This window comes from Rutilus rutilus, assembly GCF_951802725.1.
Source record: "Rutilus rutilus genome assembly, chromosome: 13".
Taxonomy (NCBI): Eukaryota; Metazoa; Chordata; class Actinopteri; order Cypriniformes; family Leuciscidae; genus Rutilus; species Rutilus rutilus.
Genome location: NC_140218.1, coordinates 4,133,891 through 4,158,917, shown reverse-complemented (window position 1 = coordinate 4,158,917; position 25,027 = coordinate 4,133,891). Strand labels below are relative to the sequence as shown.

The 25,027-nt window shown below is 37.9% G+C and overlaps 3 protein-coding genes across 5 annotated transcripts in view; 2 read left to right on the top strand and 1 right to left on the bottom strand.

Annotated features, from left to right (window-relative positions):
• The window catches only part of LOC311302519 (uncharacterized protein), a 1,110,603-nt gene that overhangs the window by 576,118 nt on the left and 509,458 nt on the right, over window positions 1-25,027 (top strand). The gene's annotated exons all lie outside the window — the stretch shown is intronic.
• LOC311302570 (uncharacterized protein) lies at window positions 15,638-23,785 on the bottom strand (the record flags this gene model as incomplete). Of its 2 annotated transcripts, XR_014629591.1 has the most annotated exons (7): window positions 15,638-16,212; window positions 16,316-16,400; window positions 22,514-22,588; window positions 22,811-22,919; window positions 22,996-23,075; window positions 23,181-23,251; window positions 23,630-23,785. XR_014629591.1 is itself a non-coding variant. In XM_084428559.1 (2 exons), the coding sequence occupies one exon, from the start codon at window positions 20,621-20,623 to the stop codon at window positions 19,634-19,636; it is 990 nt and encodes a 329-aa protein (XP_084284685.1). In that variant the 3' UTR covers window positions 15,638-16,212; window positions 16,316-19,633. The 2 variants fall into 2 exon arrangements, 1 of the variants encoding a protein (XP_084284685.1); XM_084428559.1 differs by lacking the exons at window positions 22,514-22,588; window positions 22,811-22,919; window positions 22,996-23,075; window positions 23,181-23,251; window positions 23,630-23,785 and having other exon boundaries at window positions 16,316-20,623.
• On the top strand, window positions 16,860-19,286 carry LOC311302559 (uncharacterized protein; the record flags this gene model as incomplete). 2 transcript variants are annotated; one of them, XM_084428544.1, is made up of 4 exons in its annotated part: window positions 16,860-17,163; window positions 17,438-17,537; window positions 17,730-17,869; window positions 18,277-19,286. In XM_084428544.1, the coding sequence occupies 4 exons, from the start codon at window positions 16,860-16,862 to the stop codon at window positions 19,284-19,286; spliced, it is 1,554 nt and encodes a 517-aa protein (XP_084284670.1). The 2 variants fall into 2 exon arrangements, with proteins under 2 accessions (XP_084284670.1, XP_084284669.1); XM_084428543.1 differs by having other exon boundaries at window positions 18,274-19,286.

Here is a 25,027-nt window from a genome sequence, read left to right as displayed (position 1 = left end):
AATAACCCGCGAACACACACACAGACACACACACACACACACACACTATAATGAATACCCGTTCTTTATAGCGTTCTTCCTATAAGATTATTTTACAAAGTAAATACCAAAATCATCCAGAAAATTATGGAGTTCTGCTGGACCCTTAGAATCGTCCCAATCCTCCCCTGCTAACACACACACACACACACACACACACACACACACACACACAGCCATGTTTATGTGATTTGTGAGGACTTTCCATAGGCGTAATGGTTTTTATACTGTACAAACTGTATTTTCTATCCCCTTACACTGCCCCTATCCCTAAACCATGCATTTTTACATTTTTAAAAAAACACTGCTTAGTATGTTTTTAAAGCCATTTGAAAAATGAGGACCCCCAAAATGTCCTCATAAATCACGTATTTTCCTGAGTGTCCTCATTTGCAGGTGTGTTATCATAAAAATGTCATAAAAATGTCCTCAGTTGTCATGAAAACAAGTACACACACACACACACACACACAGACACACAAAAACACAAACACACACACACACAGACACACACACACACACACACACACACACACGTTCCTTAAAATGCTTACAAATACATTAAGCACACAGACACACACAGACACACACACACACACACACACACACACACACACACACACACACACACACACACACACACACACACACACACGTTGGGTTTACATGTTTTATGGGGACTTTCCATAGAAATAATGATTTTTATACTCTACAAACTCTATAATCAATCCCCTAATCCTAACTGATGAATTTTCACAATGTGAACTAATGAGTATTTGTATATATTTCATATTTGACAGGATTATGTTATTTTTTAAGTGTCATGTGTATCTCTGGATATAGGCTTAATGTGTGTCATTGTTCTCTACAGGTTGATGAGGTGTGGTGTGACAGATGAAGGTTGTGCTGCTCTGGCTTCAGCTCTGAGATCAAACCCCTCACACCTGAGAGATCTGGATCTGTCTGGGAATAAACTAGGAGACTCAGGAGTGAAGCTGTTTTCTGCTGTACTGGCGAATCCTCACTGTAAACTGGAGAAACTGGTGTAAGATCATACGTTACTCTCACATGAAAATGTCACTAGGCGCGTTTCCATTACAGATTTTTCGCAAAACTTTTTTAATGAGCGTTTGGTGTAGGTCTACTAGGCATAGAGATATCTGACCATCTTTGCCAAGCGCAAACCAGTACAGAAGTAGCCTAATCAATAATTAAAGTGCAAGCTGAGAAACTGAAGTGGATATGGAGAAAAGCTTCTTTATATGCCATTGCCTACATTTTAAACGGATGTCTGCCAATAGGCCTAAAACATTACATATATGGTTATTGTGACAGAGACTGGGACTCCAGGTTAATAAGATTCTGACTGAGTAGCAAGATATGAATTCAGTTGTGATTCTGTGAGAATTCACAGATCCAGTTTCTCTTTTTTAATCTTCCCCTTAACATTTAAAGGAATCTACGTGTGTGTGTGTGTGTGTGTGTGTGTGTGTGTGTGTGTGTGTGTGTGTGTGTGTGTGTGTGTGTGTGTGTGTGTGTGTGTGCTCAAATATGGCTTCTGGAGAGCAAATGAAGGATAAAATATGAATTACTAAACAGACATTAAGAAGTTCCCCATACTTTTAGAGTTACAACTAACAGCCACTAGATGGCAGCAGCGTATAAGAGATGAACTGACAGCTAGTAAATCTTTGAACATGGAGTGCTGATGATAATAAATGTAATATGTCAGGCTCACAATTTTTACAATTGAAGTGCTATAAAAGTTGTAGAAATGACAAATTCAATGTGCATTGTATTAAGCAAATCTTTATTGATATGCAAATAGTTTAGTTTATTTGTTTATTTGAGCAGTAAACATTCTGCTCTAAAGGAGTGGGCTGAAGCAAAAGAGCTTATAAGCGCCCACCCCCCAAATTAATACAATAAAATTTCTCATTTCACAATAATACACAGGAACATAGTGCAAAAAGAAACAAAACAACAACAAGGAAACAACAGCAAAAAGAAATGACCATTTACAAGTTGGCCTTTACATTTACACCTATGCTGTGTGGCAGGGGCGTAGCCAGACGATGTAAACATTCGGGGCTTAGCCCAAACCTAGGGGGGTCCGGGTGCATACTCCCTCGGTAAGATTTTTTTCCCATTTACGTCAGCTAAATGCACTATTTTTCAGGCTGTTTGAGACAATAGAATGCCTAAAAATCTATACACTATCTGGGAAAATAAACACAGTGGTATCTGGTGGCGTGTAAAACTTATAACAGCACCTTGACTGGGGCCAAAACGCCACCATAACTCGCTGATAATAATTTAAGTCTCATGTGTGCAATAAAAGTTCCAAAGACCTGTGTCTTATTATTAAATTTATTAAATTAGCAATACTCTGCTGCTACTATTTATTCATTATTACTGTTCACCATAACAATTCCTTTAATTACGTAAATACTAATACGTTTATTACATTATTACAGGCGCATCTCAAATTTTGAATATTGTGGAAAAGGTCATTGTGCTGCACCACCAGAACAAGAATGACAGATTTAATTCTCAGGAAACCTTTGCAGGTGTTTTGAGTTGATTAGCTGATTAGCTGTCAGGGCGTATAAAAAAATCTTTGTTCTAAAATTCTAATACTACATTTTGAGATAGGCGTACTGGAGTTTTTCCATGAGCTGTAAGCCCTTATCATCAAGATTAAAACAATAAAAGGCTTGAAATATTTTACTTTGTATGTAATGAATGTAGAATATATAAAAAATTTACTTTTTAAATTAAAGTATGGGGGAAAAATTTACTTTTCCATGATATTGATGCATCTGTACTTGGAATTGTTGTCATCAGGAGGAGGAAATATACTTTCTCATGTCTTTCTTATCTTCTTTATCACTATATTATCAATTATCCCACTAATGTGCCGAGATTACCTGTAAAACATGCCCTGAGATAACTTACCATTTGATACAAGATGTGTGTTTTGGTTTTACGAGCCCCCCTCCCCTCGGTTACGTCCATATTAACTTCAGCCGGATAGCCAGTAAGCTCCCTATGATGCCGGTGAAACATACAACAGCCCGCCAGCCCCTGATGACAACGACGAAGAAGAAAATTTATATTCTTCTTCGTTAGTTTTTATTGGCAGTTGGCAAACAAGCTGAGTGATCCGCGATGCGTCCGCCACCACGCACGGTAATAGAGCTTTTGTTTCATTTTTTGCCGCTCCAGTCAGAAAGACTGAGAGGAAATGAAACAAAGTTGAAGTTATTTTAAAGAACCTAAAAGATTCGGGGCTTTTGACAAAACATTCGGGGCTTAAGCCCAATTAGCCACCCCCCCCCCCGCTCCGCCCCTGCTGTGTGGTGCATTAAAAGACGAGGTTTTATGAGCCCGTTGGGAGGGTCCCTCTCGACAGATCCATAGATCGCCTACAGTAATTCTCTTTTTTTGTAATTCTGAGCAATTGAATCATAACCGTTCAGAGCAACAACACTCTTCCTTAATTAATATAATGTAAATTGATCCTAATGCTCCCCCTAGTGGCAACTCATTTCTTCTCTATACTTTTCAAAAATCTTTTTTGTATCTATATTTGAACAGGTTGATGTTTGGACATCGTTTCATCTCCATCTCCAAATTATTCCACAATTGAAGTTAAATTCATCTCGTAATTCATAACAACCAGTACGTTCTTGGAACCTTCTTTGTATTTGGCTCGGTAACAATTTGTGCCTCGCTTCGTATAACATCTGTACTGTTTGAAACTCAGCAATGTCACAAAACTTCATGATCTTTGATTTTAAAAATAATGAGTTTGTGTGGTCCAAAAATAGACCATAGACATCCAGCAAAAGAAAAATGGCAAGTGATGTATGCCCTCAAATCTGTAGATGTAACACTTTACAATAAGGTGTCATTTGTTAATGCAAATGACCCGCCATAGGAAATGAATGGGAAATTGGCAAAAATATGAAAATACAGAGGGGTTTTTTGTGCGTACAATCTACAAATCAGCCACGATAACACAAAATAGGTGTCATTTTAAAGCTTAGAATCTCAGTTTTTTAATGTATCTAATCACTTTGATCAACTGATCTATATAATGACTGGATAGCTCATGACGTTCTAAACTGCCACTAGGCAGTGAAGCCACCGGAAGTGTTCAAGCGGCCATCTTATGATTCCCTACCAGCAGAGGGCTCCAACGGCCGTTATACAGAGATTGGTAGCTCCGACGGCACTTTTAAGATGACCCGCTGTGCAGCATACAAGTGTAAAACGGCGTTCACAAAAGGATGTAGGAAAAACTGCCCACAGGTTGTAATTCAAGCCCTATAAGTAGTAATTTATATGCAAAATTGTCACTATGCCCGTGTTGTTTTCTCCGAGGCAAGAGCTGCCGCTTCTTCAAAAAAACAACAACGATAAAACAGTCAACAGTAGCCTATAAGACACCTCAGGGCAGCAATAATCACAAGTGTCCAACAGCGACACCATTTGACAGCTTCAAAAGAGCTTTGTGCAGAGTGCGTTTACCGTTACATTAACCCATACCATTTGTATTATGCATTTCCTGAACATGTACTTGCTAATCAAACACTTTATATGAACAAACTACTAATCTATAAAACACAATCGGTCTACCGACCTTTTACTGTATTGTGTCAATTGATGTTGATATGCCCGAGAGAGAGAGAGAGAGCAATAGAGCTGGTAAGTCCCGCCCCTTCCGTAAAACCCCGCTGGACCTCAAAGTTGAAAAACCGTCAATGCAAGTGAATGGGAGAAAATTTTCTCACATTCACTTGCATTGACGGTTTTTCAACTTTGAGGTCCAGCGGGGTTTTGCGGAAGGGGCGGGACTTACCAGCTCTATACAGCGCTCGTGTTGTTTGAAGGCGGTGAGAGTGCGCGCGCGCGACCGGGGCTCTCTCTCTCTGCTTGTTCTTATGCGCCCTGTCCACTGATCTAAATAATTCGTTGGTACGACGACTTGAACGATGAACTAATTCCCTCCCTCATTTTGATTTAAAGAATTACAACGTGGCTACAATATAGGCTAATAAAACGAGGGAACAAATTAGTAGCTATAACGTGCTGAGGTATTATAATTCGTGGCTACGAAACAATATTCACCTGAATATTCACCAATTCACAAAAATATAGGTCTTTACCTTTCACTATTTAATTAATAGTATCAAACAGTTTTTCTTACCTGTGAAGATAGTTTTTCAGTGAAGGCCGATAGTGTTCTCGTACAGCTTTTTATTCCTTTTGCAAAGAAATTGCCGTTTTTTAATAAGCAGGAAAAATTTCCGACTTTAAACAAATACCCATTTAAATGCTTAGGATGTTTGCGTTGTGAGAATGTACAGGGAGACTTTAGATTTAAAAACGGTGTCTCGTTAGGCAATGTTTTTTCAGTCAAATCATAAAATTTCCTATTGATTCAATAGAACGCGTGAGCTCACTAGGGAATACCAATATGGCGGCGCGGTGGCTTCACTGTTTATGACGTCATGAGCTATCCAGTCATTCTATATAGATCAGTGTTTATCACTCTAAAATGGAGTGTAATACAATACTTTAACCTGAAATACAGAATTAATAAAAAAAAATATATATATATATATATTATATTCAATGGGGAAAAATAAACATAATTATTGCATAAATATTAATTATTATTTTAAAATTCTCTCAAAACACCACAGAAAAAAAAAAGAAAAAATATTATTGAACAAAAATACATTTCATTGATTTTACTGAAAAAAAAAAAAAATCTGAATCCCGCCCTCCGGATCATTTTAGACCCGAAGACCCCAAGTGTGACGAAAACATGAGGAACCCCAGAGGGCTAGGCTACTGTATTGTATATGTCTGATTTATGTTGAAGTGTTTGGGACATGGCTTTTAATGCTGAGTCTTTTGTTTATGTACACAGGCTATCAAAGTATATCAAAATATGAATTTAGATTTATCGGCCAATATATCGGTTATCGGCTTTCAAATGAAAAGAATTATCGGTTAAAAATATCTGAAAAATCTGCTTGAGTAACGAAGTATTTGTGCTTCCCATCTCTGACACTTTGACATGGTGATCTACATTTAACAGCCTTTACTTTAAACACACTCTCCCCCGACTCTCCCAACAAAAATCCCGCCCCCTCTCACATTTTAAATACATAAAACTGACATTACTGAGCTATATGCATTTAATAGTAGCCTATTAAAATGGTACAATGGCATTGCTCAGTTCAACGTGTTGGGAAATCGGCATTTTGTCCTGCGTCAGCATTTATTCAAAAGTTAATAACGCTCAACATTCAAAAGGTAAATAAGGATTTCCCACTTCTCCAACACGTCGCTCGCGAGCTGCCAGTAGCTCGTGGCCTGATTGGAGGTCGCTCGCCAAGGGCCGTTCACATATCGCGTCTTTTGCGCGCTCAAGTTCGTTATTTCAAATAACTGAAGCGACTCGCTCATTTTGTCCAGGCGCAGCGAGTCAACATGACCCAAACTACGGGTGTTTTTTTCTTCTCCGTAAATAAATCTAGTAGCAGAGCTACAGCAAGCGTTTTCCGATGGTGGAAATCCATTAGCTCTTAAAACTTCTTTGTCGTTGTGGAGAGCGCAGTGCATGGTTGCATAGCAACGACAATCGGACCGAATTAAGATAAGCTAATGTGCATTGTAAATGTCAGTAATTTATCTTTTTGGACTCATTCTTTTTATAAAAATGATTTAAAGGCTGAAATATGCGAGGTTTATCTTTTTATAAAAACTCTTTTCTTATTCTTTCTTTAAAAAAAAAAAATCTTTTTATAAAAATTTGACCCGACCGTCCGCGACCCGAATATCATTAAAAATATTTTTGGATGACTCGTAACCGCGGGTGACCGCAGGCATCACTGGTGTCCATGGAGCAAGAGTTGAGTGTGTTGCAGGCTTCCCCCGTGATGCTGTCAGGCCGAGACTCGCTGCGGGCGCTTGGTTGGCCAGAAATTACCGACACAATCAAACTGTGTGTGTGTGTGTGTGCGTGTGCGTGTGTGCGTGCGTGCGCGTGCGTGTGTGTGTGTGTAACAAGCGTCTTTCTGAGGAGAGCTTCGAGAATTTCTGTCTTCTCTGTCCATCTTTATTGTCAGTGTCCTGAAGGGACGTAGATGTGTGATCTACGCAACCGGTTTTTATGACATTTGTGTGAGAAAATGATTATCATATACAGTATATATGCATTTATAGTGAATGTATGGAAAATACAGATTGTGTTGAATGATCTGATAGGACTTTCACTGTCCGCTGTAAAATCCTCCAGTTTCCCCCTGATATGTAGTGAGAGCCGGCATGGGCCGCTGACAGATGACACACACACACACACACACACACTATAATGAATACCCGTTCTTTATAGCGTTCTTCCTATAAGATTATTTTTCAAAGTAAATACCAAAATCATCCAGGAAATTATGGAGTTCTGCTGGACCCTTAGAATCGTCCCAATCCTCCCCTGCTAACACACACACACACACACACACACACACACACACACACACACACACGTTGGGTTTACATGTTTTATGGGGACTTTGCATAGAAATAATGATTTTTATACTCTACAAACTCTATAATCAATCCCCTAATCCTAATTGATGAATTTTCACAATGTGAACTAATGAGTATTTGTATATATTTCATATTGACAGGATTATGTTATTTTTTAAGTGTCATGTTTATCTCTGGATATAGGCTTAATGTGTGTCATTGTTCTCTACAGGTTGTGGGAGTGTGGTGTGACAGATGAAGGTTGTGCTGCTCTGGCTTCAGCTCTGAGATCAAACCCCTCACACCTGAGAGATCTGTATCTGTCTGATAATAATCTAGGAGACTCAGGAGTGAAGCTGTTAGAGGATCTGAGGGATGATCCACATTATAAATTGAAGACACTACAGTAAGAACAGTTTTTAACGATTTTCATCATCTTTTTATTTAAAGTTCAAATGGCTGATTTACTCACTAGAAATATAAGTAAATTGTACCAGGTTCAGTAACACCGTGTGTGTGTGTGTGTGTGTGTGCCGTGCACAGACATTGGTTTAGTGGCCTAAACCAAAAAAGGGGCACTATTTTGTATTTTGGCACACTACAAAGTGAGTATATGAGTGTATATGAGTGAGTATATGAACGAGTGAGAGTTAACAGATGAAATAAGTAAAAATTTGGCATTTATTAATACAGTGATGAAGCCTAAATAAAGCTATAATCTGCATTGGCATAGCAATACCAGTGTTTCTCACAGGATTTTTGGTAAAACTGTGGTGGGTGGACCTCGGTCCTTAGGGGGGTTCGGGGGCATGCCTCCCCGTAAGAAAATTTTGTGCATTTTAATGTTAAATTCATCAATCTGGTGCACTTTGAGAGTTCAAGATTAAAAGCTCCAACCCATATTCAGTGTCCAAATTAAACAAAGAAAAATTCAAACCTCTTTTAGTTACAGTGTCTATTTACATTACACCTACTACATAATAATAGTTATAATATTAATCCAGTGACAGTAATAGCCATATTTTGTAAAACAAATGCACTAAAACAATAAAGGAAACTTTCATAATTAGTTTTGTACCAATTTCTATACTTGAAAGAGATAAGCACATGATCTTTTATTTTGGCGGAAAACATGGTTTACAAACGCCTCTCATTACATTTCTAGTGAATTGCGGTAATCGTCAACTATGCAGATGTGGAAATTAACTGGGTTATGGGTTCCTACACTCATGACATAGCCTAAGTGTTTTGAAAGTAGTTCTGCTTACCGCAGGCTCTACACTTTCTCATCTCTCTCCTGATCCTCCTCACTATCATCATCTGCCACAGGAGCTGATGAAGGGCAGGAAACATACACTACCGTTCAAAAGTTTGGGGTCAGTAAGATTTTTAATGTTTTTAAAATAAGTATCTTCTGCTCACCAAGGCTGTATTTATTTGATAAAAAATGCAAACAAAAACAGTGATATTCTGAAATATTATGACAATTTAAAATGACTGTTTTCTATGTGAATATACAGTAAAGTGTAATTTATTCCTGTGATCAAAGCCGAATGTTCAGCATCATTACTCCAGTCTTCAGTGTCACATGATCCTTCAGAAATCACTCTAATATGATGATTTGATGCTCAAGAAACATTTATGATTATTATCAGTGTTGAAAACAGTTATTTACATTTTTATTTCATGATGCTTTGATGAATAGAAAGTTGAAAAGAACAGCATTTATCTGAAATCTAAAGCTTTTGTAACATTAAACACCACCGTTCAGGAGTTTGGGGTCAGTAAGAATTTTTATTTTATTTTTGGGGGAAAGAAATAAAATAAATCAATACTTTTATTCATCAAGGATGAGTTAAACTGATCAAAAGTTACAGTAAAGACATTTATAATGTTAGAAAATATTCTATTTTAAATAAATGCTGTTCTTTTGAACTTTCTATTCGTCAAAGAATTTTGAAAAAAAAATTGTACACGACTGTTTTCAACATTGATCATAATAATGAATGTTTCTTGAGCATCAAATCATCATATTAGAGTGATTTGTGAAGGATCATGTGACACTGAAGACTGGAGTAATGATGCTGAACATTCAGCTTTGATCACAGGAATAAATTACACTTTACTGTATATTAAAATAGAAAACAGTCATTTTAAATTGTCATAATATTTCACAATATTACTGTTTGTTTTTTATCAAATAAATGCAGCCTTGGTGAGCAGAAGATACTTCTTTTAAAAACATTAAAACATCTTACTGACCCCAAACTTTTGAACGGTAGTGTATATTTTGACACATTTTACAGTGTCTGCTTTAAGGGCCTGTTTCTATTTTTTCACGCTGTTTTTCTGCACATTCCTTGCGTTTCTTCTCCATCTTGCTGACTATTTTGACAGATACACACTGACACTGCTGCACGCTCGCTCACTCGTTTAAAGTTGTGATTGGCCCAGCCCAGTGTCAATCAAGAAAAGAACCAATGGGCCGCTGATCTACGTGTTTCATGGGCTGGTCTGTCAGAAGAAAAAGAAAAAAAAAACCAACGCTGACTTTTTCTGACCAATGCATTACACCGGCACAAACCCAGCACCGCCAATTACACTGTAAAAAATTTCGAACCCTCCCAAATCAAAAATTTCAAGTGACCGATAACATCTACATTTTTCAATTGGCCCAAGTGAAATTCTGTAAATTATAAAATTAAATGTACAGATTTTCACTTGGGCGAATTGAAATTTACAGAATTTCACTTGGGCCAATTGAAAAATTTAGATGTTATCGGTCACTTGAAATTTTTGATTTGGGAGGGTTAGAATTTTTTTACAGTGTAAGCAAAACAAAACAAAACGAATGGGCCGCCGATGTACACATTTTATGGGCCGTTAAAAAGAAAAATAAAAAAAAATAATAATAAAAATAATGTATGAGTATGAGATGTATCGGCCCAAAAAGCACGTCGGCCCAGCGTGAAAGTGCGCAGTATGCCCGATGGCCAGTCCAGCCCTGGTTGTACAAGTTGTTAGCACTAGTAGAAAGAGCCAGAAGACCAAGAGCAAAACATTACCGACATAAATACAAAAAAAAGAAAAAAAGACTAATTTCGCAGATTCAACCACTGTCTTGCATAGCCTACCTGTTAATGCGACAGCTTTCGTGAACTGTCGTATACTGTGAGTGATGCTGTGGAGCAAGCGGGAAAACCTGGAGCGGATTAGCGGAATCAGCGGAATGCTTTGAGCGGAGCGGTGGGGGTGGGGAAGAGGGGCACCTCAGTTGAAGAGGGCAGAGGGGCAGTGGCTCTAGCCACCGGGCCACCCCACTGTGCACGGCCCTGTGTGTGTGTGTGTGTGTGTGTGTGTGATTGTGAAAATAATATTAATGTTATTTTCAGCTTTTCCCCTTTAACTGTCTCTATAGGCATCTTTACACAGCGAGTTAAGGCTGCTCTAAAGCGGCTCTGTGTCTGCTCAAACTTCTGTGGAAAGACACAATGCCGCATGAAAGCAGACTTAAAATATGCCGGGTCTGACCCGCCTCAGCCCCGAGTGTCAAAGATGACTCTGATATTGTTTTGTTCAGTGTAAATGAACGCGATCTTGTGTCGCTCTAAACTACGCCATTGTCATGACAACCAAACGCGCGGCGCGAGAATCAAGAAGCGGAAGACTAAATATATCGGCCATAATCAAGGGTGCAGCGATTTGTATTATTTTGAAGCACCCCCGGACGCCGCCATTGGCTAGCGGAACCCCACCTGCTGTTAGCATCCCATTGACTCCCATTCATTTTGGCGTCACTTTGACAGCGAATAACTTCACATCTGAGGCGTTTAAAGACTCCATTTGTCCATTATTTATTTCTAAAGAAACACGAAAATGTATAAAAGGCTCCATTACCTTGTAGCTTACGTTATGGCCCTGTAGAAGCAGTTTTTGTAAAAGTAGGCTAACGATTGCGTCACAGCCACGCGACTCTCTGTCGCACAGTAGGAAATTACCGTATGGACAGGAGGAGAAGCTCGCGGGCAATCGGGAGGACGTCGAGGCAAAATGACAAAGTAATTAATCAGAACACCTACAAAAAGTTTCTCCTGCTCCAAGATCATGGACAGCTCCTACTCACACTCTCCGTCTCTGCAAGTTTCGGAAGGTAATGATTCAGATTGATCTTGGCACAGCTACTAGAAGACAGACGGTTTGCTCACGTCACATCTACGTCGTCGAGCTCAGTTTGAGTCTGCGCAGTACGCTGGACCCCCAGGAAGTAAAAGTTTCTAATGGGCTTCACTTTGTCTCCGTTGAATCCAATGGGGTCGCTGTGTCCATTTCTTTTACTGTCTATGGAATCAAGAAGCGGAATACTAAACATATCAGCCATAATCCATATTGTTTTAGCCAAATTAAAAAATGTCAGCCAACAAGAGACAATAAAGTAAAAGTGTCCTGTACTCACATCGTGAAGAAACCACCAGAATAACAGAGTCGACGTGTGTAATCAATTGGCTTTCGCCGTTTGTAATCTTCCTCTGAAGAGACTGGCAGATCAACGCGCTTCTACATTTCTCTCAGATACGCTAATGCTTATTCGCCGTCACTGTGTGATATTATATTCCAGAAATCCTCTTCTTGAGGACGATATTTCACACACACACACACACACACACACACACACACACACACACACACACACACACACACACACACACACACTGCCTGAAACGCTGACGACAGCAGAATTGTTCTTTCTGGCTCTTTGAAAAACATGAATAAATCCTGCGGTGATCGACCCGGTGTAATAATTCATAATATATTTGTAGCATTTGTTCCATCTGGAATAGTTTTATTAAGAAATATAAAATATCTCTCAGTACCACAGAATTATGACGAACATCAGAGCGTGAGATCGCTATATCACACAGAGGAAATCTGACATTCTGTGTTTTTATTTATCTTGAGTTTTATTTCTTTAATATTTAATTACTTTTAAATTCATTTTATAACACTTTGTTAAAACTGTAGTTTTAAAATAGTAATGTTCAAAGTATTATTTCCCGCGATTTTAATAACTAATTCCTGTGTAAATGCATTTATGTTCTCGGCGTCAGAGAAGCAATAAACATTCTGTGTAAATGCACATTTTGTGATTTTATGCCGCTTCAGATTTGGTTTGTGTGTAAAGACGCCTTATGTGTGTGATAATCTGAGATCTGGGTTGTTATTAACTGATATTAAATGTGTAGTGAGTGTAATGGTCATTTCTGCTGGTTCTGGATCAGCTGTCCGGTGTGTGAAAGTGACCTTTCATGTGCTTTTGATTTTGTAAAGTGACTTTGAGCATCAGATAGAAGCGATATGATCATGCTTGAGAATGAATTAATATATAGATTATCTAGTTAGTTTTCTTATGAAAAGATGTGACAGATGTAATATCTCATACTGCATATGTGACTGTGTGTGTGTTTTATTTTAGGACTAAGAAGTATTAGATGACAGTGTGATCTTCTGCTCATCATCTGATGGTGAATAAGGATCCACTACAGAGACTCAGTCAACAGAATCAACAGAGACTGAAGATACAGTGACTTCACTGTTAGAAATGAAGACTTCATGTAGATCTCAGCGATCCTCTGACAGACCTGATGAGGCGGCAGTGAAACACCTTTTATTTCACAGCAAATTACAGTTTCTCATTCATAGATTAATCATTTTATGTGTATAAACGCACAGTAACTCAAAAAGCTCTGAGTTTTGTCACAGAGTAAATAAAGAGCCTGAATATCTCTGTGTTTGTGTTGTACCAGCAGAGGGAGACAAAGACTGATGAAATATTCATTTTTCATAATTATGAGAAGAAGAAGAAACAGTTCAAGCTCACTTTTGGAAAACAGTGGAAGCTCAAGTTTATACATAATGTTTTTAATAATGGTTGCATTACATGTGTATTAATGTATTAAAGGGGTCATATGATGTGTTTTCATGTTTTCTTTTTCTTTAGTGTGTTATGTAGATGTTTTTGCATGTATAAGATCTACAAACTTACAAAGCTCAAAGTCTCCTACAAAAGATTTTGGTGCTCGAGCCCCTTTTTCAAAATGAATCAGAAGTGCCCCTCTCAAACAAATATCAATGATAATATTGTGGTCAATAAAACAAAATGCATTCGATTATAATTAACATGACAATGTGAACAAAACTAACAACAATTTATTATTTTTTCCAAAGTGTTAACAACTTCGTGTTAACTAATAATTGTTATAAACTGGTACTACCAACAAAATATGAGTGCATTCCTGGAGCTGGGCGTCGTTACACTCCATCCTCATGATCGCTTTCTGCAGGACTTTTACGGGCTTTCCTCAACTCACTGAAGTGACGTCGGTGTCCGGGTTAGCGCTAGCATGAGCCGTCAGGCAAGTGTTATTTAGATAAACTCCTGATGTACTTACAAACTTTCCAGTGCCACGTTTTATAAGTACAGAACCTATTTGCTTTAATGTAGAAGTTTGGTGCCATTCTGGGCATTATTAGTGGGTAATTTACGAGATTCATCATAGGATCCATTAGCGCCTGCACTAACCCATCCGGCTGATATCTCTAAATAAGCTCTAACTGTAATAATGTTCATCCAAGGGGAAAAAGGCTTCTGGGGGTGTTTGGCTCGAGGTCATGGTGCAAAGGACCCTAGGTTAATTTTACTCCGAACCATCCCTTTAACCCTCTGGGTTTCTTCGGGGTCCTTTTAACCCACAAATTACTTTTGCTGAATTTTAAAAAATGTTCTCTTTGTCCAAATGGCATGAAACTTTGTACGACTCTCAACCCTTAGTAGTTGATATCCTGGACCACCTGTCAAAAAATGATTGATTGACAGGTGCCCCGCCCCTTCCGGTGACATGTCCCGCCCTTCCGGTGACAGGTGCCCGCCCCTTTTGGCATAGGATCAAAGGGATCAAAGAAGATGAGATGAGATCAAAGGAGATCAAAGGGCCTTTGAAGTGTTTTGACAGCTAGTTTTGATTTTTGATTGACAGGTTGACAGCTAGTTTTGATTTTTGATTGACAGGTTGACAGTTTGTTTCGGGTTTTGAAGTCTTTTGATGCCTTTTGATATGGACAGAAGGTTTTGAAGACACTGTGATTAAATAATTATGTCATATCTGACAGAAAGTCTGATTGTTTGATGCCTATTGATGCCTTTTGATATGGACAGAAAGTGTTATAACAATATGACATGGTATCTAACAGAAAGTTGAAGCCTTTTGATATGGACAGAAAGTGTTATAACAATATGACATGGTATCTAACAGAAAGTTGAAGCCTTTTGAACATGACAGTTAGTCTGTGTGTGCGTGTGTTTTTGAAGCTGGTATCACAGGATCCTCCTATTCCTGAACGCATCTGGGCTGTAATGTGAAAACTGATAAGGATAAACTGTGGAAGTTTATCTCACACAAACGTTGAAAAACCATTCAGTTCTTTTAAAACAATATAAATGAAATGTTTATAAAGATCTTACTAAAACCTCACACCAAAAGTTTAAATAAAATGAGTCACAAAAAAAGTCTCTCAAAGCACCGTCTCAAAACATAAGAAGCGCTCGTGTCTCTCTCTCTGTGTGTGTGTGTGTGTGTCACGGGATTCCCCCTGCCACCCTTTGCATTTGAGCTCTGACATCTGAAACGTACTGTTCAGACACTGTGATTAAACAATTTCATACAAAAAAACATTCTATCCTTTAAAATAATTATCGTGCCAATTAAACTAAAGTTGAAAAAACGTACTGTTCTCATGCTAATTTAACTAAGGTTGAAAAAACTAGAAATGATATGTTGGCTTTAATTAACTATTTTATGTCAACCGGTCCCACATAACTGGGTTATGTTGGATTTATGTAACATTATTTATTTCAATAAACTTAAGTTAATTACATAAGGTTAATCCAATACCGTTTAGTTGAATAAGGTTAACAGTCTTAATTTTGTCCAAAACAATTAAGTTAATTAAGTTCAATTATCCTAAAATTAATATTTTTACATTCAACCAACACAAATAATCCAGTTTCATTATGAGTTTATTCAATGAATACATTCACTTTTTCTTTTTTTACAATTTTGTTTACATTTTTACAAACATTTCCAACGTGAACATGTACACAATATTTACTCTGTAAAGACTGCCTTCACTTTTCAAGAAAATAATTAAATAAATAATTTAAAAAAAGCATATTGCCTTTAGGTGAAAGGATTTATCAATCATTACTTATAAAGGTGTTCTGCAAAAAAAGCAGCAAACAATTTATCAGTTGTTTAAAACAAGACTATTATGCAAAGGAATGTAACATGGTTGATATTGAAACAAAAGTACTGTAACAGTCAACAGTGCAACATTATAGAAAGACCAGAAATGTTCCTAACCTCAGATTTCAAGAGTTTATTTTTCAGGCGTAAATAAGACCTGGCATCGAAGAACACACTTCTGCACATTGTTCAGGTTGTCATGTATTTAGATGCCTTAAATCATGATGCCAACATCTTTGTAAGGATCTGTAGCCTCTGCTCCTTCATGTTTGACCACATAGATTCCTAAGGTGGTCTTGCGTACTGAGGTTAGGACTTCATGTTCAACATCCTAAAAAAATACATAAAGTAACAATTAACAACAGATCAGGGGTGAAAGGGATAGTTGATTTTAGAGAAACATCCAATATTTTTTATAAATGTAAATAATTTACCATGCACTCCTTCACAAGGTTTGAGAGGGCCAGGTAAACAGCAAGTGCATTCAAGATGAATTCACCTTTTCCCAGTGGTGTCATTCTGAACAATGAGACAAATAAGCAGTGTTCAGAAGAATTAACACAAATTATGCCAAAGTTATTTCTACAAGAGCCAAAAAAAATATTATCTGCAACTGCATCTGTGAGGGCCTCAAAATTCAGAGAACCAGTACAATAAAAGTAATAAGTGGTTCTAAACCAAAAGCTTTGCTACAGAAAAGCCATTAAATAATCTTGGATGTCAGAGCTGTTCCAATTGTAGGTGCATAAATCACAAATCTGATGCTGCTGAGAAATAGGGTAAAGAGACGAACAAGCTCTGAAATTAAAACAGAATAAATCATGTACATATTAACATTCCAGAGCTTATATACAAAAATTCAAGGGATACCCAAAAGTTCTGTATTTTTTTTTTTTTACTGACATTTATGTCATTCAAACTCCCAAAGTCTTTTTTCCTATTTTTTACTGCTCATTTCTGTCATTACAATGACAGTCAATGGTGAATTCTTCTTCCGAAGCTTCAATAGAGGAATTATCACCCTACGTCACACGGCGTCACGCAGGTTCTACTGCGCATGTCGGGACCAAAAGACAACAAACGGAAAAAATGTCGTGTTGTGCAGTCGGATGCCAGAATCGTAAATCTGTAAACAGTGGTCTTAAGTTTTACCGAATACCATCAACGCACACTCCTTTTAACGCCAACCGCAGACGTCTTTGGTTACAAGCCATCAGAAGAGCCGACTGGAACGAGGACAAAATTAAAAATGCCCGACTCTGCGGTTCACACTTCATATCAGGTAAGTTAACGGTTTACAGTTACGCTAAAATAGACACAACATCACTCGGTTAATAATGAGTTGTACAACACAGAATAAAGTACAAGTTTGAGGCGAACTTGCTTACTAGCTAACTTACCTTCAATTTGGTTACGTTGTCTTGCTAGTTACTAAGTTAGCCTAAGCTTGGTAGTAAAGTTAGTTCTTGGCTAATACGTTATAGTAAACTCAGGCTAAGTTTACTGTTACACTCTATTGTACTGTCAATCACTAGAATACACTTTTTTTTGTGCAGGAGAGGTATCCATGGAATTCAATAGTCCCGACTTTGTCCCTTCTGTCTTTTCATTCTTAACCCAGTGTGAAATAAACAAAGGTGATGCAAAACTTGAGAGGTAAATATAGTCAATTTTGCCTTATTTAGTTGCTAACTGGGATCACATTGCATGCATCAATATGCAAGGAATGTATGGCAAGTAATGTCACATCTTTTTTGTAAATATAATTTGTTAGACCAGATCGTTTTTGTGTCTACTAACCAATTAAACTGTTTTGGACTGATTGTTTGCTCTCATCTTTGATATCAGATTTAAGAGGAAAAGAAAAAGGGATGAACCCACCCACAGACCACCAGACCAAGTTACTGATAAGATTGCATCAGAATCTGCAGGAGCTTGCCTGTCCTCAGATGACTGCAGAATAGAGCCGGTTGCTGGTCCTTGCATTGGTAAGAACTTCTCATATCTGTCTCATAATGGCAGTCTCTAGGCTTGTTCGGCGCTGCACAGACCAATCAGTTTATGACATCAAAGTAACGCAAGAGCGATAAAAAAACCTTTAGGAGCCGTCTACTCTCTAATCACTCTTGTGGTACTTTGATGTCATTCACCGATCGGTTTGTGCAGCGCCGGTTCAATTCAAACAAGCCTATTATTAGGATGAATCAGGTCATTCTGTTTTATATTGTTCAATACAACAGAACTGTGTTGTGAATGAAGTTGAACATTATTCTGTTTAGCACGTGCTAAAACATAAGATGAAAACATCTTATCAAATAATTGAGAAAAGCTAAACTAAAACAAGTGACAATGTATCTTTTATAAGTCAATTACAATCTAATCTCTATTTCAGAAGCCACAGTCCCAAAGGTTCTCCATGATGATCTGAAACACAAGTACAGCCAACTTTCTACAGAGTGTGACAACCTGCGTTTGGACATAAAAAAACTGAAATCTGAGAATGAGGAACTAAAGACAACACTCAGAAAAACACAATTTTCCTTTAGCTCTATCAAAAGCAAGGCAGTGCATGTTCTGTTTTTCACAGGTCTGACAAGTGTAATTTTTGAGTGGTTGATTAGCAAACTTAAAGACAGTGTAGAGGTTGTGCGTGGCTCTATGAACCTGGAGGATCATCTACTAGTCGTCTTACTAAAATTAAGATTAGGGCTCAGCAACAAGGATATTGCTTTCAGATTTAATGTTACAGAATGTGACATCTCTAGAATTTTGAGAAGTTGGCTCCCTGCTATGTCTCTGGCTTTAAAGCCTCTCATCAAGTGGCCAAGCAAGCATGCAATATTAAAGAATATGCCAAAATGTTTTAAACCCAAATATAAACGTTGCAGGTGCATTATTGACTGTACAGAAATTTTCATCAACAGACCCACAAATTTAACCTCCAGAGCCCAGACGTACTCGACTTATAAAAGCCACAACACTGTTAAATATTTGGTTGGCATGTCACCTGCAGGAGCCATTACTTTTCTGTCGGCAGGTTGGGGCGGGCGGGTTTCGGATAAACAAATTACATCTGAGTCTGGATTTTATGACCTTCTAGAGCATAATGATGAGATACTAGCAGATCGTGGTTTTACCATTAGAGATGAGCTTGCCACACGTGGTGCCACCCTTAGGATCCCTCACTTTACCAAAGGAAAGAAGCAGCTCTCTGCTCAAGAAGTGGACATATCAAGGCGTTTGTCTAATGTGCGAATACACATTGAAAGAGTTATAGGTAGATGGAAAAATTTTAAAATTCTGACAACTGTTATTCCACTCACACAGGTTGACCTCTTAGATGATATAGTGATTGTGTGTGGAGCATTAACAAACCTTTGTAAATGTATAGTCCCAAGAAGATAGCTTGATTTAGATTCCACTTATTGAAGAGGTTTTTTTTTACATTGTTTTTGTTTTCTATTTACTTGGTTTTTATATGATGTCTTTTTATCGCCCTCTTCATACTGTGTCTTTTTTAAATCAATCAATCAACTCACACAGGTTGACCTCTTAGAGTATATAGTGATTGTGTGTGGACACAAACCTTTGTAAATGTATATTAGTCTCAAGAAGATAGCTTGATTTTGATTAGTTCTTTATGTAACTGTTTATTGTAAATAACATAACTTATTGCACATTTAAGTGTTTTTATGTAAAATATTAGTATTGTATTAAATAATTTGCTTCGAAGTACATTTCATTCTGAGTTGTTATTTTTTGCACTGATCACAATACCAATCCACAAGCTTTCTTCTTACTCTGGCACATGTGTAGTGAAAATGATTCTTGCACTTTGCACAGTCAATCATCATCCCAAAGTCTGGCCTTTGACAGTGTGAGCAGACTGCAGGTGCTTGCATCAGTGGATCCATGGTGTGTGTTAACAGCTCAGGCAAAACTCTGCGTTTAAAGAACACTTCAGCTTTAGGCAGGACTGCTTGCAGCATTTCTTCATCTCTGGTGATGCGGTTGATGGTAATATCTTGCTTTGTCCAAACCACGAAGTCGCAGTACTGGGCGTTGCATACAAACATGTGAAGCTGAACTTGATGGTAGTATTCATGATTTTTCTTTAGTTTAAGTGCTTTGTCTAAGCAGAACTGTGTGTCCTCACTACTTCCTGTCAGACCATCACGGTATTTGTATGGGCACTTAATCTCTACAGTTGCTTTCCCACAGCAGGTACAGTTTGCCATTCCATCCGGCGATGCTCCAAGATGTGGTTTGTCTGGCCGCACAACAAGACCGCATAGCTCCACGTCAAAGTTGTGATGTTGTGCTTTCATTATTTCTGTGTATTTTCTTCTGGCTGTGTCCTCCATATCTCTTCCCCAAAGTACTGCTGGGACATGGGACAACTCATGTTTGTTGTAGTGCATTACCTGTTTTACAAGGTTTGTTTTAGCGCTCTCGGTTACTACAGTACATACACGATGTAGGGTTGTGCTCGTTATCCTTCCAGTTCTGTGTGTGTGCCAGGCCTGAGAGTGGGCCTGATTTTTAGTCGCTAGCTCAAGGTTTACACACTGGTCATTCGTTAACTGCTTCCCCAGATTTTCGAAGGTCTCTTCACACCTCTCTTGTAGTTCATTTTGGCAGAGGCATCTCAGATTGGCATCATACAGAGCTACGAGTGGCTCTGGCAGGTCTCCGGTCTCTGTTTCAGATTCTGATGCGGAGTCTGTGTCACTGAAGTCCATGCTAGTGAGCACAGCTGCATTAGGTGCCAATACTTTCAGGTCTGCAATGTCTTCATCTGTCAGTTCTGAATACACAAAATAAATGTTAGATAACTTATTTTAATACAAACTACAATCAAAGCTGGTTACATGTCATTAATAGTTACATGGCACTGATTATAACTTTAACTTTTTATTAACAAAACTGTTTTTACATTAATTACACTACCGGTCAAAAGTTTGAGAACATCCCCATTTTGTAGTTTTATTGAAATATAAGTAGTTCAAGTCCAGTAAATGATACAAAAGTAAGCAGCAAACTGCCAAAGTTAAAAACAACATTTAGGTCTTAACAGGTTGTTCCAATGTGTTCACAGATTGGGACACCTTATAGAGTAATGTAGAGTAAATGTGTTTTTGCATCAATCATTTACTTCCATTGCTTCAAAATAATCAAAACTCAGAAATAATGTAACACCTTGGAACAACATGTCCTAATACACCCTCAGAAGCTTTATTAGTGCAATATTGCAACTAGTCTTTTTCCATTAATTGCCCTTTTCATTTAAATAAAATAAAACAAATTAATACCTGCTTGTTATATGTACGACCTGATCTTTTCTACATTCAGATTGTGTCTACCTTTTACATTGTTCTTTCTACACTTTACTCTGACTGGCTGCAGTTGGGTGTCTGTCCTCTTAGCCTTTCTGAAGCTGATCTCACTCAGTCTGGCTGGTTTCACCTCTCTCTTGGATGTGTTAATCCACATATTTGTCCCTGATGTACAACACTTCTCCGTCTTTCCCATCCTGACCCACAGCTCAACTTTAAACATAAGTGCAGCTGCATGACTGCAGCATGACCCTAACCTGCACAAAATTGTATAATAGTAACACACTGGTTTACATTGTGCTTTAGGCTATACATAACAACAGTTGTATCTATGATTTCAGCAAATAAGAAGTTACATTTTGTTTGATTGAATTGCTGAGAGTGACTGAAATGGGTAAATAATGAAAATGTAATATAGTAATCTTATTTTGGTTACATACCCAGCCATACAGGTGCAGTTGGCAGTAAGGATACAGTTGTTTGTCTTGTTGACGATAACCCAGGCCTTGTACAATTCCGTCTTCTTACTCTGTCTTTGGCTAGGCAGAACCTCCGTCTTCAGCACAACGAAGTTTTGAACTTGATAATCATGAAATTGTATGTCTTGGACGTGACCACACAGAACAAAGTTGTACGCATCAAGCGACTTGTACGCTTTTAACTTCTCCCGGGTATATACACTCGGAGTTTCGATAAGATAATTGTATATCTCTGGCCACTGGATGGCTGGCCATTTCGTTACATCGTTAAACCATTCAGAAGGTTTTATGGCAAACGGATCTGTAAGATGTATCCCACTCACTAACGTTAATTTCATTTTATAACAGTTCTTATCACTGGGTGACAAACTGTTAAAATACGCGGAGAACATTCCGAAAATTAAATATAAACTCAAATATATATAAAAATTGTATATGAAAATGTATTAAACCGAACTATTAGTATTATAGTATTATTCTTTTCCGTATCCGTGTAATGATCAGCTGTTAACGGTCTTTCTGCAACCACGATGCGCGCGCATCCCGGATGTTTACAAACCTATAATTGGTCTATAGCATCAAACAATTGCATGTGACTTTAGAAGCTTCAGAACAGGAACTCACCGTTGACTTTAATTGCATGGACAGAAATGAGCAGTACAACCACATAATTTACCTTTTTAGTTAGAAAAGCGAAAAATAAAAGGGATTCGGTGACATGAAGCAGAGTAAATGATGTTCATCTTTGGGTATACTATTTTAATCTATAGTGAATTATTGTCAGATAAAAAATGATGAAGAATATAACAGAACATACCAGATCCATAACTGATAGGATGCTTATGATCTTCTTTACCGCTGTTCCTTCTGTCTTTTTGAAATTTTTGAGGAGCTGGGTTCAGAAATGAACAAAAAGGACAAATCAGGTTGGTTGCTGATAAATTTGAGTCTTTACAATATTATCATATACCAAGACTAACAGTATTTCTTTAACAGCATTTATCTGAATTACATCTAAAATACTTCAATTTATAATTTGGAATTGCATACAATAACCATCCAAGTAATTCATCACAGATGACATTACATTATAAAGACTTCAGGTGTGCAAGACCTCTAAAGAGTGCTGGCTATCTGTTATTAAATTCAGTGACGAAACGCAGATCTTCGATCATCTCATGTCTCCTGTGCGTAAATGTTCTGTCCATCAGCACCTTGATAACCTGCACAAGTATTGAGCATATGTGGGACCACAGCGAATTCCATGTTTTAAAACTTTGTCTGTGTCCATGTACCAACCTGAAGTGTTTTAAAAGCTTAGATCTGGATGTTTGAGAAGAGCCACAATCTATGCACGTCACATGCAGGACTCCAAAATTCTGAGGAAACAAAAATGAAGATGTGAGTCAAATAATAATAATAATAATACAAAAAAATTAAAATAAACTGTAGTAAAATTATTTTGGATGACCTATTAAGCTTACCAGATGCTACAGTAGATGCCATCTTACTCGAGTCAGTGTCAAACGTGTTTATTGCCATATGCCTATGCATTCTGTGTTTCAAAAGTTTCAGAGTTATTATTTGACATTAAATAAAAATGCTCAACATTAAGGAAGTTATTAAAATGTATACTAAAACTAGATACAACTGCTGTATTGGGGCACAACATGGAGAAACTCTTCTTAACTAGCAATTTTATAAAAAAATAAGGTCATTTGCCATTTTTTGTATGGGTGAATTCAAATATTATCAAAGTTCAGCAAGTTTAAAAGATCACATAAGAGCTAAAAACCGCTAGCAGCTAACAACACCACTTGAGGACAAGTGCTAAAGCAACTTCAATAAATAGGCCTACCAACAAAAACAGCGATTGACTATTCTAATTTACTGACAGCCTCAATATTAAAGGATAGGAAGTAAAATAACTCACCTTTTGGTCCAGATAAATACAAAATGTTGATTGCAGCCTCCGTTTGAGCATGATTTGATTCCCACAAAATGGAGAACGAGTGCTAAGAGATGAGCTACGCATTAACGTTCTTTGAAATATTTGCGCATGCGCAAATATAGCTCCACCTGTTGACCAAAGTGCGGTACTGCAGCGGTAACACAACTGCATTTCGTTCATTTAAAGGGATACTCCTAGCCTGGGTGCCAGCCCGAACCCCGCCCACAATATTTTTTGGTCGGGAAGTTCGGTCTGGACTCGCTCCGTTGAGGAGCTATTATGCCCGAACAAAAATTGTTCGGACCAATCAAATTGTCAGGGCGGGCTTTATACGATGATGGACAGATGAGCAATGCAACGTAAGTACCTGCACTGCAGGTAGAAATGGGAGAAATGCCGTTAGCAATTAGAAGGAGGCAGCTGATGACAAATTATTGGGCTAATTTGCAGGGTCATAATGAGTTCCACCCCACAAAAATAGTGTTGCAGGAGACCTGGGAGAATGCAAGTTACAAAGGAGAGAATTTTAGTAGAATAGGCAACGAGGTAGCAAGAGAATTTGGAGTATTTTATATGAAGATGAGCCCTACTGTAGTATATCCAATGGTGGCTCCGTGGTTACTTGTTTGGCCTGATATTGACTGGTATTTGTTAGAATTAAAAAGGAAAGATGATGGAAAAGATCAAATAGATTTGGTAAATGCATTTAAGTACCTTATAAATAAAGATTATAAAGAATTTGTACATGTGTATACAGATGGTTCTAAGAAACCTGAGACAGGAGTGACAGGATATGGGGTGGCAATACCTGCTAAAGGAATAGGAATTAATAGAAGAACATCTGATTTTTTAGGAGTATATACAGTGGAAATGGTGGCAGTATTAGTTGCGTTAAGGTGGGTGGAAAAAACAAGTCAAGAAAAGGTTCTGATATGCACCGATTCATCCTCAGTCCTTGAGAGTTTAAGGTCTTTTCACTCTAGCCGTCAAGATGTATTATATGAAGTCCTTCAGTCAGTAACAAGAATAACAAATCAAGGAGGACAGGTACAATTTATGTGGGTTCCAGCACATGTAGGGGTGAAAGGGAATGAGCAGGTGGATGAATTGGCAAAGAGGGCTTTAAAGAAGGGAAATATAGAAATGCAAATTAAAATAAGTAAAGCAGAGGTCAAAAGTATCATCTGGGAAAAAACTAACCAAATTTGGCAAGAAAGGTGGGACAGAGAGGAGAAAGGAAGGCATTTATATCAAATTCAAAGGAGTGTAAAAATAAATAGGTTAGGTGGTGGGCACAGGAGAGAGGAAACTGTAGTGACAAGGTTAAGGCTGGGGCACGGTGCTTTAAACAGATCACTGAAAATGATAGGAAAACACGAG